The sequence below is a fragment of the Xiphophorus couchianus genome, chromosome 19 (assembly GCF_001444195.1).
Source record: "Xiphophorus couchianus chromosome 19, X_couchianus-1.0, whole genome shotgun sequence".
Lineage (NCBI taxonomy): Eukaryota > Metazoa > Chordata > Actinopteri > Cyprinodontiformes > Poeciliidae > Xiphophorus > Xiphophorus couchianus.
The window spans coordinates 7,073,148-7,094,568 of NC_040246.1; the positions used below are offsets into that span (position 1 = coordinate 7,073,148).

At 38.1% G+C, this 21,421-nt stretch overlaps 1 protein-coding gene across 2 annotated transcripts in view; it reads left to right on the forward strand.

Annotated features, from left to right (window-relative positions):
• The window catches only part of LOC114134205 (nardilysin-like), a 35,755-nt gene that overhangs the window by 11,757 nt on the left and 2,577 nt on the right, over positions 1-21,421 (forward strand). For both annotated transcript variants that reach the window (XM_028000622.1, XM_028000621.1), the window contains exons 9-27: positions 1,432-1,489; positions 2,989-3,062; positions 3,251-3,320; positions 3,545-3,622; positions 5,798-5,918; positions 12,587-12,645; positions 12,932-12,986; positions 13,080-13,184; positions 14,930-15,053; positions 15,326-15,412; positions 16,855-16,974; positions 17,089-17,140; positions 17,408-17,558; positions 18,958-19,085; positions 19,260-19,422; positions 19,572-19,603; positions 19,771-19,909; positions 20,401-20,448; positions 20,517-20,569. In XM_028000622.1, coding sequence (XP_027856423.1) covers positions 1,432-1,489; positions 2,989-3,062; positions 3,251-3,320; positions 3,545-3,622; positions 5,798-5,918; positions 12,587-12,645; positions 12,932-12,986; positions 13,080-13,184; positions 14,930-15,053; positions 15,326-15,412; positions 16,855-16,974; positions 17,089-17,140; positions 17,408-17,558; positions 18,958-19,085; positions 19,260-19,422; positions 19,572-19,603; positions 19,771-19,909; positions 20,401-20,448; positions 20,517-20,569 — 1,717 coding nt within the window. The remainder of the gene's footprint in view (positions 1-1,431; positions 1,490-2,988; positions 3,063-3,250; positions 3,321-3,544; positions 3,623-5,797; positions 5,919-12,586; positions 12,646-12,931; positions 12,987-13,079; positions 13,185-14,929; positions 15,054-15,325; positions 15,413-16,854; positions 16,975-17,088; positions 17,141-17,407; positions 17,559-18,957; positions 19,086-19,259; positions 19,423-19,571; positions 19,604-19,770; positions 19,910-20,400; positions 20,449-20,516; positions 20,570-21,421) is intronic.

Genomic DNA, 21,421 nt, shown 5'->3' on the forward strand with positions numbered 1-21,421 from the left:
TTGTTCTCCTCATGGAAACAATATTTAAAACAAAATTGCTCATAAAGTAAAAATTGTAACTAAGGATGGTGTGGGTAGTTTTAAAACATCACATTGTTTGTGTTAACAGATTCGCATGGTGTGATGAGCCTGAGGAAACAACAAGCATAGTTAGGATTTCAATATACAAATTTAGCATTTTGTAATTTCTTTGTTTAAAGCACTTTGCTAACCAGCTCCTAGCTTGCTAATTGTACTTTTAAAACCTTTACCGCTGTTGTTGGTGGGGCTTTACTTTCTACATCTCTCTTTTGACTGGAAATATTCCCAAACAGCCAAATTTATCTTTCTTTTGAGAAAGAGAGAAAGTTATGGGTTTTTTTTTTTACAACTGACGACAGTGTCATCGTCTACAACATGTCAAAGGCTTTCAAACTGCACAAATTTTATTAGGGCAACTTTTTTTTTCTTCACTTTTTCAAAACCTTTCTATACCTTTATTACTAAGTGTTAATTGTATAGTAAAGCATATAATATTGTTCAGCTGGGAACAATATTGTAGCTGGGACTTTGCAATAAAAGTAAAGAAGTGATACTTATTTTACTTTTTAATTAGAAGTGCACAAAACAAATCAATTTGTAGATTTACTCCCTGAAATTAATTTTCTTTTTCGGCAGTGACCCTAAACATTAACATGTTTTGCTCTTTGGTTTATGTGGTGTAACTGAAGGTAAAAGATTTAAAGTAAGTTCAGGCTGCAAGAGAGCGAGAGAGAGCAAGACTCTCAGCTGATGATGGGAAGACTGAAAGGAGCTCAACAATGTTGTCCATTTAATTTTTTTTTTGGGCCTATGAACCTTTGTCTGTCGTAACACATGATGGATTTGCAAATTTGGCACCCTTGTAGAAATCTTAGTTAAGTTAATTTACTTTCTTTATGAAATACACAAACACTACTGCTTACAAAAGCTAATGTATGATGCTTAAAACGGATTAAATAGCCAAGCTTCTGATTAATTAGTCTCTCCCACTTTGCCTCTACTCTAAATACAAATAAGATCTTTCTTTTTAATGTTCTTATTCATCATAATTTAAGAGAAATTAGAATTTGCTTAAATCTGTAAAGACAGGTTGGAACCTTCAAAAATCAGTCACATAAGTCTGATTTATGTTTTATGGTTGTTTTTTATATACTGTATATGTATATTTCTCATATTTAACTGGGGTTTTTGTGATATACGTAGTCATGTGTTTCTCTATGCTTTATCAGAAACTCTTCAAAATTGTAATTTATATTTTAATATCATTGTAGTGCATTCAAAGATGGAAAAAACAAACAACGTAGAGTTGAGTAGTTACCAACGTATTTGACTTAAAAACCTAGAATGAAGTCACAATTATCGAGGTGATGATACTGAAATGTCTGCACCTTCACTCTGTGGGTCTCTTAGAAAAGCTGGACACTCTAGAGAAGTGGGTGAGGGAGATCTTCAGCAAGGTGCCAAACAAGTGAGTATGTGAGAAGAGGCTCTCAACAACTGAAGAGGTGCCACCATTCCATAGATCGAGCCTCGATATCCTTCTCTTAAGTGTGAAGGTCGAATTGTCCTTCCTCTTTCTCTGCATTCTGTGATTAATACGTTGATCTTTATTTTCCTAATAGTCCTGAAATGGATCCATTTATGTGAGCTAAGTGTGTTCTTATGTAGCTCCAGTTCTATTTGCTTTATAAGTCATTGGCTTCCCTTTTTTTAGGGAACCAACGCACCCATCGTTGTTACATGAAAGCCACATAACCTTCGTGTTTTTAAAGGCTTTCATTTTGTCTAAACGATGACAGGATGCTGCATTTGGCTAATGAGATTTTTTTTTTCTCCAGCTCTGCTTGTAAAAACCCTTTCATGTGATTTCAACTCATCTGGCTGAACTAAACTCATTTTCATCAGGCTTGAAGACATGAAATGAAAACATTTTGGAGTTATGCTTTTGAAATAAAAGTCTCTGACATCGGTTCTGTCACATAGCTATACAAAATATTCAGCCCGTAGTTTTTTTCTGAATATAGTAAGTCTAAGTTTCTTGGTCTTTGCTACTTTTATTGGCACCCTGGCTAAAGATGTGTGAAAAACCTTAATATAAATTAATTTGTTGGGTTAACATAGTAAAAAGATGGCAAAATGGAGAAAATCAGACCTATTAATTTAACTCAAATTTATTGATAAGAAATAGTTCCTTTAACAAAATAATTGTTAGTATTTCTTCCTCTGCAGTTAGTAGTTGCTAAAAACATTCACATTAATGAAGGCCGGTACTGTCAACGAAACATTTCTTTTCATTTTAGGATCTTTATCCATTGAAAGATCCAACAACACCCTTTCTCAGTTTACTGGCAGAGGCCACAATATTTATATTTAAATTCTCCTGGTTCTAAAGTTTGCAGTGTCTAAAATACCTTTTCTGGAATCGGATAACCAAACATCTGATTAGCTTGTTAGTTTTTGCTTGTAGTTGTTATGGAAACCCATAGCTGCAGTACTCTTATAGTGATCTTTTTTTATTATTATTTTTTTAAACTTCGCTTGCCATCCTGCTTAACGTGCAAAGTGGCAACTGAAATATGAGTCCCCATCCAGCCCAGTTGCCTCTGGATATAAGAAATTGACTTCTGAGTTAAGTTATATTCACACCCCGGGGAAACAGAAAGTCGTGGATTACTAATTAAAATTTCCTTGAAACTCAGATCAACTTCAAAAGTAAAATATGAGTTAAAGGGATTGTTTGAAGGTCAGTGGAGATTTGTTTTAGGGGGAGCCAAAACATTTCTTGACCAGAATTTTTTTCCCCCCCACACTGAATGTTGGTACATTAAAGGCTCTTTTTGATATACAAGATAAGAAGTGACCCTAACAATTGATAGGCAGAGGTGCTAATAAATATGTCCAATGCTGTAGATGAATAAACGCAGCTTAACTAGTCATTATGTATTAACACATCTCGTGTCCCGACAGCGGTCTGCCGAAGCCGGATTTCTCTAATTTGCCGGATCCTTTCGACACCCCAGCCTTCTGCAAGCTCTACAGAGGTACGGATCCGCTCGGCTGCCGACGTCTGCGCACATCTGGCAGGCTCCGGCTCAGCCTATAAATAAGTGTTGACGACTTGCGAGATTGTTAAAACAGGCTGACGGCTGACTTAATGACGGCTTGCGAACATATGCGAACCGCCGAGCCGTTAACCCGCTCAGTCTTACGGCCTGTCTCCCCTTCGCAGTCGTTCCCGTTAGGAAAGTCCACGCCTTGACCATTTCCTGGGCTCTTCCTCCTCAGGAGAAACACTACAGGTGAGTCACAGTTGATGACTGACAAAGCTTTCACCTCGTTTTAGAGAAATTGCATCAAACCTGAATCTTGTATTTTATTTTATTTTTTTTCCTCACGCTGTGCCTCTTCATGTAAACACAGAATTAGACCAACCCAAACATGCCATGTGTTGCCCTGATTGTAGACAGATTGCATCAGTGTTTCTTTCTTTCTCATTTTCATGTTCTCTTGCTCTTCTTTTCAGAGTGAAGCCTCTCCACTACATCTCATGGCTGGTTGGTCATGAGGGTGCAGGAAGCATACTTTCTGTGCTGAGGAAGAAGTGAGTGTTATTGCTTTGGTCTGTTTGTTTTTGTGCTTAGAGGGCACTCCAGATCGCAATTAAAACCTCCTCAATTTGCCGGGTGTACGCGATCCCTTTCTTGCTCCCAGTGAGCTCCGAGCGTTTGAGCCCGATCCTCAAAACCATACGCGTCGGCACGGTCGCACTTGACAGCGTGATTCATGCGTTTTCATCCTAGGATGTGGCTGCACGAGAGCATTTCAGCCTCTCGTTGCTAAGTGGCAGAGTGATTTGCCAAACCTGGTGAAGTCCCACAATGCCGAGAGCCCTTTCCAATGCTCCCCTTGCCATCTGCACCACTTGGAAATCTCCTTGATAAAATATTCCTGTTTATTCTGTGCGCGCAGTTCACTTGTTGATAAATGGTGGCAGTGAATTTTGGAGCGCACTCGCTCCGAGTTTCTCGTCAGAGCAAACCCACTGATACAGAAGAGCGGCTGAATTTAAATGAAAAGCCAAGAGGGTGGTTTTGAAATTGGGCAGATGTTGTCCCCTTGAGCGGAAACGGGGAAACGGTGATGCATCTCAATAAATTTGGAGATCAAGGAAAAGTTCATTTATTTCAAGCATTCAGTTCAAAAAGTGAAACTCATTATGTTGATTCATTATCCAACGGGTATGTTTCACTTCAAGTCAAAAAGTCTTTATGTATCCCGAAAGAAAATTAAATTTTGTCGTATCATCCAAGCAACTTCAAAGAGTGGTGGATGGTGATGTTGTGGGCAGGAAGGATTTCTGGTAGCAGTCAGTCATGCAGTGAATCTGAAGAGCCCTCTGACTGAAGTCATGACATTCTAACAGCTAAACTACACGAGCAGCAGAGACACTATTCCACAGTGACTTGTCCTGAATGACTCCATCAGTTGTTGGCAAGCACTGCTAATCCACCTCATTTGCTTTTGCTGCTCCTCTTTAAATTTCTGTCTGACTGCCGGACAGAGACGTTGGAGTCAAGGATATGATGCTTGCCCTTTATGCTTGATGGGAAGAGATGTTGTCAGCTTCCTTTCTGCGTTTTAGTCCTGCACTGAAATAAATATTTAAGATACTAAATAAATCTCTTAATTTTGATGATTAGGGAATGCGACTTATAAAAAAAAATAAAAATTAATTGCCTAATCAGAAATTAATCTTCTGACTTGTAATGGTTGCATGGTCTCCTTTGCCATCAATCTTCAGCTCAACTGCTGTCTTGATTCTGAAAGTCTGTCATCTTCCTCAGTTCCCCGCAGTCACATCCCGGTCATTACATCAGGGTTTTGTACGTGTCGCCAGTGAGCATCTGCCAAGCGCTACTGGAAAATTAAATCAGCAGCTCCATAATGAGGGAAGTAGAAAGTGCTCTTGAAATTTCCTGACATCAGCAGATGTCACTTTTTCTTTTTCTTCCACTCAACTTTCCATTGATGAGCATAAATTGGCTGTTGAACAGCCAGCTAGTTCAACAGTGGACTTTGTGTCTTCTGGTCCTTATTGAGTGTCCATAGTCCTGATTGTTTTGGACGAAACCTCACCTCCAACATGACATTTTTCTTTGGTAATAATGATAGCCATCAGCTGTAGTTATCAAAATTACTACCAATAAATACTTGGAATTATGTGCTTAATAAATCCTTACCATACATGAGTTCCCCCTTTTGAATTGGATTGAACTGAATCCTGGTTTTCACAGTCGCTCCTTTGTAACTTGCTCTTCCACGGTGTTTGACAGTTTTGTTCACTGCCAGAAAAAAAACCAACTGTCTTTGAAAGTAAAGCTGTAATTATTTTTTCCTTTGTACTTTATTCTGTTTCCAGCTTCTTGAAATGTTGGGGTCATCGTCTCTTCGAGCTGCACTTGAACAATAACCAAGTTTTTTTTTGAAGTGCAGAAGTTGTTTTCCCCATTTTTCACTGCTAATAAAACCCTTCCACATAGGAAGGACGAGCGCATAATAGGGTGACACATCAACCGCCTAAATTTTTAGATGTTTTTTATTTTTTTCCGAGTCTTCACCGCTCCTCCAGGAAGGCAGCCAGGAAATGTGAAGTGATATTTCTGTCACTTAACACCCTGCGCGCACATTTCAGCACTTAACTTGATTGCTGTCGGATTCCTGTTTTGCAGCCTGGCTGTGTGAGTGTGTGCCCTACATTGTGTGTGTCTATCTGTAGGTGCTGGGCGCTGGCTTTGTACGGGGGAAACAGTGAAACCGGCTTTGACCAAAACACCACCTACTCCATCTTCTCAGTCTCCATCACCCTCACGGATGAAGGCTTCCAAAACTTCTACGAGGTAAAGAAAAATGCCCGCTGCCACACGTTTTATTAATAAGGATTATAAGGATATAAAATATTTTTCTTCAGTTATTTGCTTTTGTTGTCTGATCATCAGGTTTGTTTCTATGACACCCATATTTAGACGTTCATATTTAAACCAATGAGAGGCTGGAACATGGCCGTGCAGGCTTGTTTCCTCTTGTTTCCAAAGGTATTCTTGAGGAAGCTGTGTGCATTGTCAGTTGCTATGACAACTAACTTGTTAACCTCAGTCACAGTGGAGGATTGTTAAGTGAGATGGCTGTTTGCCTCCCTTTCCTACTTAATTGAAAATGTATCAGGCTGCAAACTTGCAACAATAGCTGCTGTGGAAAAGATAAAATAACCTTGGAAACATTTACTTTCTTACTTTGAATGAGTCGTTTTCTGGATTTTGTGCAAAAGAACTTGGTCTTGCGCAATTAAGACGACTCCTGCAAACGGTGCAGCCTCACTGAGGCTCTTTTCTTATTTACAGCTCCTAAACTTTTCAAATTTTGTAATGTTGCAACCACAAACTGCATGTATTTTATCGAAATTTTATGTGACAGACCAACAGAAAGTAGGAAACAGTGATCATATGGTAGTGGGAGTATGCTCTGCATTTCTGTTTGCCCCGTCATTCTGAATCCTGTAAATAAAATCCAGTTCAATCGAAGCATAAGCTCAGCTAGAGACTTCATAGGTTTGATAGAAAACAAAAGTAAACAAACAAATGGGTCAGACAGTTGCAGATGAGTTTAAAAAAACAATACCACAAACTTTGGACATCTTACAGAGATCTGTTTAGTGACTTGGAGGTTTACCTTCCAGCAGGACAACAACCCTAAACATGCAGAACTACAACGGGATCATTCTTAGAATGACCCAGTCAATGTTCATGTCTGTATAAAGCTGAAAGTATTTGGTAAGACTTGAACATTTATGTTCACAGATTCTCGCTAACCAAATCTGACTGAGATCGTTTTAGAAAGAAGCGTAGGCAACAATTTTAGTCTGTAGATGTATAAAGCAAGACTTGCAGCTGCAATTATAGCCGAAGAAGGATTTAAAAGAAGTTGACTCAGGGGTGCTGAATTCGAATACATGACACACTTTTCACTTTTGGATTTGTAAAATAGAATGTACTTAAAAACACACACACACACTACCTTATTGTAATATGTTGTATAAAATACTAAAAAATACATTGAAGTTTGCTGTTGGTAAATGTAAAGCATAACAGAGTCTATACTTTTCTTCATTATCTTGGTATTACTCTTTAGAATATCTGGTGGATTTATTTCTTTTTTTAAATGTGCCTTATTGTTGTGTAGAAAGACTCAAGGTGGATGCCAAAACAGCTTTCAGTCATTACATGAAAATGTCAGTGTGCTGCTGCAGTAATGTGTGCCTGACATGCAGTCTGCTTTGCTTTTCCTCTTGTACGTCATCCAGTATGTGAGCTCCAAATGAAACTGATGTTGGCAACAAAAGGGCTCAGTGCAGTTCAGGAAAGTGCCTCCAGCTGCAAGGCTGAATTGGTTTGATGGCTTCATTTTGGCAGTTTTACCTTATGGTTGAACTACAAGATTATATGACTTTACAGTTTAGTTAAAACATATTAAAACACCATAAATTAGAAGTGTGAAAGCATCACTCAGAACACGAATAAGCACCCCTAGAAGAAAAAAAATCAAGTTGTTTTTTTTGTTTGAAAGGTTGACAAAATTGCCATCTTACTCTCCACCTAAACCCTGTAAAATTTTTACAAAAACAGGATGTTCTGTTCCACACAATCTCTAAGGCTCTCTTCACACCGGGTTACGGCGGTCTGCAGGACCTCTGACCACTCATACCCTGCTGATTACAAAGGAAAACCCCCAAAATAATTGAAATATGAAATCCTCAAGGTCCTACTACCATCTTTGTACACACCATCTTGCCCAAGCTGTCACTCAGTGTAACTTCCTGCAGCTAGATGTTTTCTAAACCTCTGCAGGAATTCATTGTTATAGTTTTTCTAAGTCGCTGTGGTGCATTTCTCAGAACAGAACTCAAATTTTCAGAACTACTTCTTCAATCTTCAAATCATTGCCACTTGTGAACAAATAAAGGGACAGTTTCATGCCTTTGAGCAGTTTGCAAATGCTTGTGTACATCAATGCAAGTGATTATCTACAATTCTCTGCTTTTCCTACGTTTTCAATTTCTTTTGTCATGTTGATCAAGGTGTATTCAACAGGTGAGTCTCTGTTGAATAGTTGGAACCTGCACAACATTTAAGCATAATTTCATTGTATTAGTCTTAATATTTCATATTTAAGTATAGCTCTTTTTTAAAATTTTTTATTAATCTGTCCAGATAAATATGTGAAACATAACATCAACTAGTTTTCTGAAATGGCATCTCATAAACCATCAACTGGCAGGTAAGTATAGAGTGGGAGAAAAACACAATGTTACATTTGTGACAATGGAAGGACAAAGATTTGGACGAGTTCAACATAAAGTACAAGAAGAGTAGGAGGATGAGGAGTTGGAAGGAAGAGGCTGAGGACATAATGCCCGTTTCCATCACTCAAACCTCATCAGGGTATGGTTTGCAGCCCACAACAAGATACTGATGGAGCTCCTCTCAACCTGCTCCTCATTCTTCAACCCCATGGAGGAGTTTTTTACGGCATGGAGATGGAAAGTATAGGAAGACTGCGCTGTCATTCCTGCAGCAATGTTTGTATAGTTTTCCTTAAGGAAATTGTCCTGTGTTCACATGTCAACGTTTTCTTCCTTCATGCTCTGCATTGCTGTTTTTCTTCATATCACACTGACATGGTCTTTCAGGTAAGTACAGGAAAAGCGTAGATGTCCAATCTCTTGCCATTGATTCCCCACTATTATAATTTCCAATACTTATCAAAACTTTAGCCATAGTTTTCAATAGAACATCCCTCCAGAGTAACACTGTTATACTGACAACATGACTAAGCAAATTGACTGTCCTATCCGAACACAATGAAACAAGGACTTGTCATTCTGAGACATTGACATGTTCATTGAGGCAGATATTTACTTTTGAGATATTATATAAGAAACTGGATTTTGCATGTAATCAGTGTTGTTTAGCTTTTTGTATTAATTGTTTTGAGAAATGCACCATAGTGACTGATAAAAACTGTAATATAAACTAATGTCTGCCCTCATTAGTTTCAATGAGTTTACCTTGAATGCATTGGGAGATAATAGGTATTTAATTGGAGCTGGTTAACTGGTATTACACAGCCATGGATAGTTGTGGGACAGCACTACATTACTCTGCTCTGCAGATGAGAGAAAATATGAAGAGAACGGGTAACTCTTGCCCTCTGTCAGTTTACTAAAAGACATTAAACTGTTCAAACAGAAAAATGTAATGGAGCATTTAGGCGGTTTTGAAATTGTTTTAAAATCTGAATCAAAAACAATCGGCGCCTGCCCAAAGATTCAAACTGTTACAAAAGAGTCCTCCTTTTAATTGTGCAAAATGTAATGATGACCTCTGTCTGAGCTTGTTAACTGTAACATATCGGAGAGAGAGGTTGAAGGATGTCAATCGCATAAAAATGCACAATTATCTTTACTATTCTGCAAACACATCCTGTGGCAGGTCGTCATGGATACATTTTCTATTTTAAAATGTTTTTTCCTTTGCTCTGTTTCTAGACAACTCTTTATATAATACCTAAACTATTACCTTTTTTAATCCTAAAAAGTCACCGTCCTACTTTTTTTGCAGAGTTGTAAGTCTGAAATGCAGATATTAATATAAATATTTTTAAGGAATTTTTAAGACACAAAAACGTACATGTTCACTTAAATCTGATCAGTGTAAGAGCTGCTGTGGTAATGCTTGAATTTGAATTCTTCAGCTTTCTTTGAGTTTGCTTTGTAAAAAAAAGCAAAGTATATATATATATATATATATAGGTATAGATGTAGATGTATAGATCTATTATCTGAATTTTTATGGTTTAGTCACTAATATTAAGCCATTTCACTGTAGATCTTGTCATTCACATTCTCCATCTTTGCAACAAGGTCAATGCCAGTGACCTTTCTGTATTTCTCTGCTTGTTGCCTGGCAACTGGTGTTGGCCAAGAAAAAGTCTGGTACATAACCCCTGTGTAAATAAGACATAATGTGTTAATTAGAGAGACTGAAGGGTTCCCGGTCGTAAAGATAGTTCAGCCAATCAGCCGCTGGCAATCGCTGCATGCTTAGCAAACTGACAAATAAATGGTGTCCATCTCTGTTTGTAAGACACAAAGTCAGAGCAGTCCTACAAAATAAGTTAAATTAAGAAGACCTATAAATATTTTCCATGTTAGACGGTCTTTTTTTTTTTTTTCTCGGGTCTGAAACATTCCTGACTAAATCACATTAATATCCCAGCATATAAGTCTTATTCCTTCTGTGATATTTGTTGTCATAATGTTAGTCGAAGAGAAGAGAAGCTGAGTCTTGATCACCTTTAAAAATACTCAAATGTTTGAGTGAGGTTCTGGTCCATTATGTATGTTATGAACTTTATTTATGAACTATGTTTGTTCAACAATTAAAACTACTGTGTGTATGTGTTTTATGACAAAATTTAAAATTAAAAACCAGTCAACAAAAGTTTATTAAACGAGCAGCTTATAAAAATCAAAATAAATGTTGGGGAACAAAGAAAAAACCCCTTCAAAGCTACACAAACCCATTATATCAAAAAAACATCTTTCATCTACGTGACAATAAATAGTTAAAACCTTTTTAGCAGTTGAAAACAAAGAAAAAATATATAAACATATTTACTTAAATTCGCCGTGATGGATCTGGTAGAATAACCATATCCCCAGAGTGAGCTGTTATGTTTGTAATAAAAAGATAGACTTGTTCTATTTTATGCCTTGTACACATTTGTCGACGTGAACAAAATGATTAAAATCAGTCTTGATGATGAGTTAAGTGAGTTTGCAGAAAACCTCCTGGATAACATTTATTTTCAGATCAGTTTGTAGAAAGAATTAAATATGTTGGAAGAGAAATGAATACTTTCCTTAGACTATTTTCATATGTCAAAAAGCAGAGGTTTGGATCACAATCCTTTTGATCAAGAGAGTTTAATATTCTAAGGAACGACATAATGCCACCCCAATCTTGCACACTGCACCTGGCACTTTTTTTTTAGTGGTTCCTGCTCCTTCTTCCCTTTTATCTCCTTCTCCTGTCCCTCTGCATCCGTCTCTTCATCCTCACTCCTTCTCCAACCTCTTCTCCAGTCCCTCTTTTACAACTTGACGACCACAGCTGACACCGTTATCGTCAACAACAATAACCGTTACAGCATTTTAGCAAAGAATTCATTATTTCCCTTTCTCCTAAAACCTCTTCTTTTGCAATAAATAAGATATTTTTACTACTACCTTATGAGTTTATCAACTTTGACGCTTTAAATGGTACAACATGATCAAAACTGCACCTTGTATTATTCAATGATTGCCAGTATGACCTTAAGAAAATGATTCTGATTAGTTGAGACAAAAGAATTTATCAGCCTTGTCAACTCCACCGCTACAGAAATAACATTTTATTTAGTGTTCATCTATCAGTTTATATCCCCTTAGATCACTGAAAGAGTACTACTGGTGGATTTCAATATTTTTAAATGGAAAGTTTTTTGTTGTGGTTTAAGAATGCAGTCAGGAATGGACTAAGAGTTCAACAAGCCAAATACTTAATACAGATCCAAAGAGAATGTAACTGTGCTGCTTGTTTTTTCTTAAAGCTAAAATTGTACCTGATTTGTGGTGGTCTGTTGTTGACAAAGCACAAGTAGCTTGAGGGATCTTCTCCTCCATTAGCGTTTGGGCTGCAAGTAAGAAGGGCAAACCCAGGAAGGTTTCAGGAGTATCTTTAAATTTAGATTTTTCAGCCACATTCGCCTGGATTCTACATTTGCTGGTTATTGGTGTAAAACAATTTACTCATTGCGGGAATAATCTTGTTTCACTTTGGGTGCATGCTACGAGCACCTGATTAAGTCACAGATTAAGCTTTGTCTGATTAAGTAAGTTGTCGATTATTGAGAAAAAAAAACACTATCTAGCTAACCTGCAAAGTAGCTGCTGCAAAATTAAACTAAGATTTTAATTAGACTAATTAAAATCTTTATTTTTTCTTTTTGTACACAAGACGAAATTTGGGTTAATCACGTTCTGTCTTACACTGTGCTTAAAGTTTCCTTCATTTATAGTTTTCAAATTAGCAACCTCGGTTTCATCACAATAAGGTTAAGTGAGGTGAAATTGTATCATTTTTACACAAAAATTACTTACCAGTAACATTAGCAATCTGTAGTTCTACGCTTGCAATCATGTAGAAAATGTCAGTTTCTCTTTACAAAGCAACTTTTAACAGAACACTCTTTGAAACTTATTTTTTTATAGCAAATGATTACTGTCTTACTATTTCTTATTTATCATACAACTAACATGCAATGTAAGCTGATTAATTCATTATTATTTCTAACTAAGAGGGTCGTCTGTGGCTAATAGGATATAAATGTATTCTTTTAACAGAGCCTCTCTTTAAAAAGCCTGAACCATTTATTTAATCCCTGATATCCTCGTCTGTGTTTCTTACAGGTCACTGATCTGGTGTTCCAGTATCTGGAGATGCTGCAGAAACTGGGACCACAGCAAAGGTACCATAACACTCAGATTCACATACTGACACAAAGTAGATTTAGCAACAAAGAATGTCCTCTTTTTATGTAAAACAAATAAAAAAAATTTTTTGTGCATCTAAAAATATATTTTCTCGATTTTGTGACTTGGCAACAGTATTTAATGTGTTTGCTTTGCTGAGCGCTCGTGTGTGTTTGTTGCTTTGTGTTTTAACCTGTTTACATGAGGCTCATGTTGTGATGCCTGAGGTTTTCTTTCGTGCGAATAAAAGTTAGAACTTTGATTATTTCTTGATGCCTTCAGAATATACGAGGAGATCCAGAGGATAGAAGCAAATGAGTTTCACTACCAGGAACAGGTAAGGATATTAACACAAATAGCTGAGCCTAGAAATATTGTGTTATATGAGGGGAGAAAAAAAAAACACCCTGTTTGCTTTCCTTCTTGTCAGATTGACCCCATAGAGAACGTAGAGGACATTTGTGAATGCATGCAGTTGTTCCCTAAGGAGGACTTCCTGACAGGAGATCATCTTATGTTTGAGTACAACCCTGAAGTAAGTAGCTCAGTCGTTCTGGGATTTATATTCTGAAAGGCAGCATTTCTCTTTTTAGACAAAGGTGTTAATGAAACAGGTCACGCAGATGTAAAAAAGTTTTGTACAATAATGAATTTGCGACTTACATCTCTCTATATCAGAAACAAGCTGTTGGCGTTGTGCACCTGTCTTCTGTTATGGATGGGAGCTACGATCTAATTCTGGCTCTTCATTTTGTCTGCAGCCGCAGTCACTGTGATATGCAGAGTGCTTCTCACAGTCGCTGCCTTGTAGAAAGGATTCTTTCTCCTTTAGTTTTTTTTACGTTTTGTCAAATGACAGAACCAAACTTCAAAGCGTTTCACTCTATTGTGCAAATAAATCTGAAAAGTGTGACATACATTTGCATTCAGCTCCACCTCGAGTCAGTATTCTATAGAACCACTTCTCACTGCTGTCTCTGCCAGCTTGCCATATCTGGAAACATCAAGTAAAAACAGCAATTTTTCATGTTTTGTTGGTTGCCAGTTTGATCTGGGCTTTGACTGGGCCACATTTACTACACCAATATCCTTTTGTATAAGCCACTTATTAGTAACTCTGTCTATAAAGTTTGAATTGTTGGTCTGCTTGAAAGACCCCCGTACCTGAAAATCACCCGACCCTGCTGAACAACAAGTATCACCACAGCATGATGCTGCCTCTACTCTGTGTCACATTGGATGGTGTGTTAAAGGTGCTGTGAAATGATGGTTTTTCCAGTCAGATAGGAATGTTTTGGTTTCATCTGACCTCTTCAACATGTTTGGTTGTGTTCTCCAAATAAACGTCAAACAGGCGTTCAGATGCTGTTTTATCACCGGCTTTAAAGGCTGAATTTGTGAAGTATAAATATAATCCATTTTTTAGTAATGGATTATATTATTGATCATTCCGACGATTAATCGGATTTTTTAAAAAATGATCAAACTGCAGATTTTGTATTTAACCACTTAACCCTTTTTATACAATATCAGAAATATGTACAAAGCCCAAATAATTCAGTTCATTTTTTTAAAAATAAAAATAATTTTTTGACTAAAATTCAATAATATAGTATTCCTTTAGTGGAAGCGAGATCATTTTTAGCAAAGGGTGAATCTGCACTTTAAAAATACTTCTCACATTCTACTTGAATTAGCATCAATACAGTATAGAGCTGATCTGTCGATATTTTTTCTCAATTAAACAATAACTGGACAGCAAAATGTGCTTAATAGAAGTTTTCTTTTACAGAATTTGAACCACATGAAGCTAAAGCATGTCATTTACAGATCTACAAGTTTTTTAATCTTAATTGCAAATTGTATATATCTTTTCTACAGTTTTAGCTTAATTACTTTCCTGAGTGTTCTCTTTCAGCAAGTAGCCTGTGTTTGAGTCTTTACACTCCCATTAACAATTAATCTATTACTAAATTAGTTGATGTTTATTTCAATTATCACTATCATGACTAATCCAATTAATCCTCCCAACATATTCTCCCCTGTACTTTTAATCTTTTCTGCTCATCCAGAGTTACAATAGACTTCTTGGTTGTTGCTTTTCTCCTTTCCTCTAATAAACGTTCATGCCTGACCCGTCAGTGTAGATAGATGTTACCTGACAGTGTTTCAAAGTTCAAGAGGGTATGTAGTACTTTTTTTGCGAAACACTGAAAATAAATAGTTTAGGGAACTGCTGTGACATGTGCTACAAACTGAGCTTGTTTTCTTTGTGTTCAGGTGATCGGTGCAGCTCTTTCTCTGCTAACCCCAGAGAAGGCTAACCTGATGCTGCTGTCACCAGAACACGAAGGCCAGTGTCCCCTCCGGGAGAAGTGGTTTGGCACACAATACAGCGTGGAGGGTAGGTGTGTGTGTGTGCTTGTGTGTTGTTTGTTACATTTTAATAGTGAAGCTGAAGAGAAAAAAAAAAAAACAAGCTGTGATGCTACTCAGTGTGACCTGTAGCCCATATAGTGGTGGGAAAAGCCAGCGCAATGAAGTCAGAACATTTTAATTAAAAAGTGTAGGCGTTAACACCTCAGGTTTGCTACTATTAAGCGATTAAATAGATTAGTTTTATGCATTTACGGCAAAGTTTTCTTGCTGGCTGATGAGTGTGTGAACTCTATGCAGACATTGAGAAGAAGTGGATGGAGCGATGGAGTGGAAACATGGAGCCAAACAGTGACCTCCACCTTCCTGCAGAGAACGAGTTCATTGGTGGGTAAATAAGCGCCTCTAAACCCAACAGAGTGAGAAAGTGCCCAGTTGCGTGCTACATAGCAAAGGGTCAGGAATAAACAAGATTGTGCTTTTGCTCTTTATTCACCCAACCAGTAAATACAGTCATTACTGCAGTTTGTCAGGAGGCTTTTTCATGTGTGACTCGATTGTTAGAAGAGTTGGAATTCAAGCTAAAAGTCGTGAGCTCCCAAAGCAGAACAATTGATCTTTGTAGCTATTCGGTGGACGCAGTGAGTTTGTTTATTTCGCTTTCCTTTTCTTTTTTTTTCAGCTCTTTGCTGTGAAGTTGTTTGATTGTTCTGTATTTGAATGGTGGATTGATGTGAGTTTCGGCTGTCCTTTGTTAAAGACAGTGGAAGGTAAAAATTTGCTCTGCTGTTGGATGTGATTGGACTTATCACCCTGAATGTCTGAATGATTTTTAGGTCCAGACCCCTGCAGAGGAGGAGAAACTTTCAAAGACCCAAACTTAGCAAATTCTGGGAAAAATGGGGTGGAGAAATCAAAATTTCTATTTTGTAACATTTTCTTAACTTTGTTTTGTTTTTATTTAGGTGTTTCATACCTATAAAAATCATTCTTCCTAAACAACCTGGTTCTCTGGAAGGAGGCAAACATTTCCCAAATTAACTTTGCAGAGTTGTTTAATTCAGTAATTTCTCTGATTTGGAATAGATTTTTTCCCTCTTATCTTCTATGATAGAATTACCATGAAATAAAAGATTTTAGTGGGACTTCCAATGGGTGAAATTGGGGCAAAAACTCTTTCTCTGCACTGTACATCACATTTTCTTAACTGAGACTGAATGCATAACCATGCTAAGGATCTCATACAGACACAGGCCTATTGAGAGTTACTTTCAACAAAAGCTTCAATCTTGAGACCCAGGTGGGGCTAGTTTACGCTGCGGTAGTCAAAGATTTCCAGCCGTTCCCTTTGAGACCAGAGGGAGTTTATTACATTTGAAAATTTGCACCGCATGCTGTCACCACTCTTTGACAGGTAAGAGTGGTACTTTAACTCTTTAGACTCCACATGAAAGCTGCTGGTGGTGAAGCTCACCTGATTTTTACCCTCGGCATGTGATAATAAAAGCAGCTCAGGTGCTACGTAAGCCTAAAATTGACTGATAAAACGCACACACACGCAAATGTTTTTCACACATTCGCTTAATTTGAGAGACTGCACTGACCGAGCAGAGGACAAGATGTCAACATGATTTATTTTATTTACCAAAACATGAAGATCTCTCAGTCGCCTGCTTCTAATACTGGGTCAAAATTTCAGTCACTGGAGGGAAACTTGTTTTTCCTCATTTTGCTCAACTCGTGAACTGACATGTTTCACCTTTACTCATGATTTGAGTTGGTTCTGACTGGGAAGGTGGATGAACTTTCTGTTGTGTGCCTTTATTTAGCCACCGACTTCAACTTGAAGCCCTCTGACTACCCGGACACAGACTTCCCCGTCCGGATAGCCGCCAGCGATGAGGGTTGCCTCTGGTACAAGAAGGATAACAAATTCAAAATCCCCAAAGGTGTGTGCAAACCTGCACTGTTTCTTTTTGTGGCATCATGCGAGATGTTTCCATAGATACATTTAATATCAGCAGAGGCGTGTTGAGACTTGTTTACCCTCTCTCCTCCTGCAGCCTACATCAGATTCCACCTAATCTCTCCCATAATCCAACAGTCCGCAAAGAAGTAAGTTCAGGCTCAGATATGAGTTTGGAACAGTAACGTATGAATCCTGCTTTAACTTACTTTATCACCTGTCAGCCTCTAGTTACTCTTAATATTTTCTTTAACCCCTCCACAGATTCAGTTTTGTTTATCCTCCTGGCCTTTTCCTTGCTAAAGCTTTGTTCTTACCCTTGCTTTATACTTATCGTTTTTTCTTTCTTGTTCAGATTTTTTCACCTTTTTGATATATTTAAATTTTCTCCCTTTCTTCATCCTGTCGACCTCCAGCATAGTCTTGTTTGATCTGATGGTCAACATCCTGGGCCACAACGTGGCCGAGCCGGCCTACGAGGCTGAAGTGGCGCAGCTGGATCACAAGCTGGTGGCGGGCGAGCACGGCCTGATTATCAAAGTTAAGGGATTCAACCACAAGCTGCCTGTGAGTGAACTCATCCATCAGTACACGGCACAAACGTCAATGTACTTTTAAGATGAAGGTAAAAAAAAATGAAATACGATAAGTGCGGTGTGCCTTTTTGTTCTGCTCCCCTGAGGTGGCGTAGAAACATTTTTAACTCTGTTGGAGCATAACTACCAGCTTTGCACATTTAGAGCCTAAAATGGCTTTTGATAAAGCACTAACGTTCACCAAATAGACAAAAGGCATCAATAAACAGCAGTTTTTAAGTTTAGCTACAGATTTCCAGTTTCACTCAATTTTTGACTTTGACTAGGGCTTTCTAAAACCAGAACTCACATTCTTGTAAGTCTCTTTTTTAGCCTCTACCAGGCTCTGCCCTTCTTCTCAAAAGTTCCCATCAACTCCCCTGTCCCTGCTGAAGAATAACATCCACACAGCATCATGCTGCCACCACCAAAAAGTTTAATTTTGATCTCATAGGACTGAAGCATTTTATTCCACATGTTTCCACAGAACTCTTAAAATGTTTTTCTTCTTGAAACCCTTCAGTAAATCACATAAACAGATACTTCCACCTGAGCTGTGGATCCTTGCAGCTCCTCCAAAGTTACCACAGGCCTCTTTCCTGAATCTCTTAATTAATGGATTCCCTTTAAGTTTGGGTCACCATTTACTAATAATTAAGTGAGCCCTGAAGGCTGATTGTTCTACTGGACTTTATTTAGAGGCATCAGAGTAGAGGGGACAAATGCTTGTCACATGTTTCAGATTTGTATTTGTAAAACTTAAAAAAAATAAATAACAAAGTATTATTTTTCAAATATGTGTTGCTTTGTGTTGGTGTTTTACTTAAAATTAGAGGTGGGTGATTTGGATTTAAGGTTTTATCGTGATATTTTGTGGTACGATTGTGATCACAATAAAAGTGACGAACCAAACTATTTTGACTTTTTTAGGTCACTGTCTGACTGTGACTGCATGGCGCAATAATAATAACCCCCAGAAACACAAATACTGGTCTTGAAGCACATTCTGATTTGTAATGCGCTTCTTTAGCACACCAGTCACATAAAAAGTGTGATTTGTATCAATAAAATGCACACAGTTACTGCATTTAACAATGATTCCAAATGTATTGGTATTTATTGATCCTCTCATTGAACACATGATAAAAAAATGGTAATCCTGACAATATAGACATTTTTCTAAAACGTTAATTGGAATTTATCACGACAACAATAACTCAAACCTTTATTATAATGAGAAATGTATCATGATAAATGCTCACCCCTACTTAATTTCACTTACAAACCCAGTAAATACATTACAGTTTGTACAGTGTGCATCCCTGAGAACCCAGATGGATTGTGGGAGAATCTCTCAGCCTCACTCTCTCTGACCACGAGTCTCTCTGCAGTTGCTTTTTCACCTGATTGTCGACCACTTGGCTGATTTTTCTGCCTCCGAGGATGTCTTCACCATGTTCGCCGAGCAGCTGAAAAAAACCTACTTCAACATCCTCATTAAACCCGAGAAACTCAGCAAGTACGTCATGTACCCTCAGTTTCCCCTACTTTGCCCCCCATATGAATTATTGCAAAGTCTGCGTTGCCTTCTAGTGGTGAAACGTGTGACAGCCCTGAGTAGGAAAGCCCTCCACATCTGTCTCCCCCTTTTAAATTCTCTGACTCGCCAGTGCTTCCTCTCTGCTCCTCCCAGGGATGTGCGTTTGCTGATCTTGGAGCACTCTCGCTGGTCCATGGTGGAGAAGTACCAGGCTCTGACAGCCGGTCTGACCTGCGAAGAGCTGCTGGAGTTCAGCCGGAGCTTCAAGGCCGAGCTGTTCGCCGAGGGGCTGGTGCAGGGGAACATCAGCAGTGCTGTGAGTCCACAGAGAAACCGCCTGACACTGCTATTGACTGACTTAAATGAATCTGCTGATGTTCACTTTAGTTGAATTTAAATTCTATTGGACGTCTTTGTTTTGCTGAGTTCATCTTACCATTACTCCTTATTGCGTTTCCTCCGCAGGAATCGGAGGAGTTCCTGAAGTACGTCACTGAGTAAGTTCAGCTTCTGCTCTTCTTAATTGGCCTCCTAAGCAAAACACCAATAGCGTGAAATTAGATAGATTTGATTGCAGCCTCTTTGTGCCTCACCTCTTTATCCATTTCACTTGCTCTGCATTTTCCTGGCTGACCGCCTTTTACCGTTGTTATTCTCCTGGCAGTAAGCTGCAGTTCTCCAAGCTGCCAGCAGAGGTGCCGGTGATGTTCAGAGTGGTGGAGCTTCCTCAAAAGCATCACATCTGCAAAGTCAAGTCCTTAAACAAAGGGGATGCCAACTCTGAGGTCACCGTTTACTACCAGGTAACAAGTCAAATCACAGAGTAAAAATTTTTAAATTCATATGATTAAGGCCTTAAAATGTCTTAAATTAATAGAAAAATGCCTTAAATACAGTGTAGGTTTTTCTACTGGAACTTTTGTATCAAGAAAATGTTTGAGTTGTGTGCAGACATCATCACTCGCTGCACTCTGTGTTTCAAGACGGTGAAGGTTGTCAGTGACAAGCAGCTAATACCTGCTATTTAGCTAGCGTTTTTGCATCTATCATCCAAAAAAGCCAATAAAGCTTGCCAACAAAAAGCCCACCGAAGATTGAGTTCCTCCCTGAAAATAATGCCTTTCTTCCATGCATTTTTGTCATGATGTAGGTCTTAAACTTTATTCATGGTGGTCTTAAAAGGTCTTAAATTTGAGTTGGTGAAACCTCCAGGAACCCTGGAGGTTTCTCTAAAACATCCAGCATTTGTTTCTTTTTTTGCGTTCATTATTTTTCTATTGCACTTTTCTTCCAGTCTGGGCTCAAGGCTTTAAGGGAGCACACTCTGATGGAGCTGCTGGTGGTACGTGTTTAATCTCATCAGCCCTGGTGCTCGCCCCCTCTGGTACTGACTGAGTTGTTGTTTTTCAGATGCACATGGAGGAGCCCTGTTTTGATTTCCTCAGGACTAAAGAGACTCTGGGGTGAGTTTCAGCTGCCGCCTAAAAAACACTTGCATGATTAGCAGCCGATCTGGTCAGAGTACCTTCGATTCCGATTTGCCATCCTCCCTATTTTTCTTTCTATCCAGTAATATTACCTGCAAACACAAACGTAACTGCTCCACTATATGTAAAAAAACAAAAACAAAACAATAATCCTTGTAATAAGTTGCAACTGATAGTTTCGTTCATCTGTAACAAAAATTTCACACAAAGATATGATCTTTGTACTTCATATCTGCATCTCCTAACATGTAGCTCCACCCACTTTTCCCGAGCAGTCGCAAGGCTACAGGAGTATAATATTATTATATTTTATTCGCCATGTTTGTTCACACGCACAAGGAGTTTGACTTGGTTCCACTTTGCTCTCAATGAAGACATGTTAGGTATAGATATTTAACAAGGGAAATAAGTTTTTCTAAAAGTGTATATATTATGCTTTTATTCAGTTGAAAAGTCAAGTTCATCCTTGTTTCTTTTGCACTTTTTTACTACACAATTTTTCCTTCCACTGAACTTTCCATCCAGTAAACTCTGTGAACAACCTGTTATTATTATTACTACATTACTCATTTGTGACTTTGACAACTTGTCACTGCTGGACATCTGTCAAGTCAGCGGTTTTTCAAATGGTTGTATGTGGGGAAGAAAAAATCTAATGCAAAATGGTAAAGAATTGGACTTTGAGGTTTCATTATGTTTAGGTCATAATCATCAAAGTTTCCTGAAATAAAACTAAAAATATATGTGTGTGATGAAAAGGTTTCATAAACGAGTCTCATGGTTTTTTTTTTTTATTCAGTTGCTGAATTTAATAATCTTTTCAAGGAT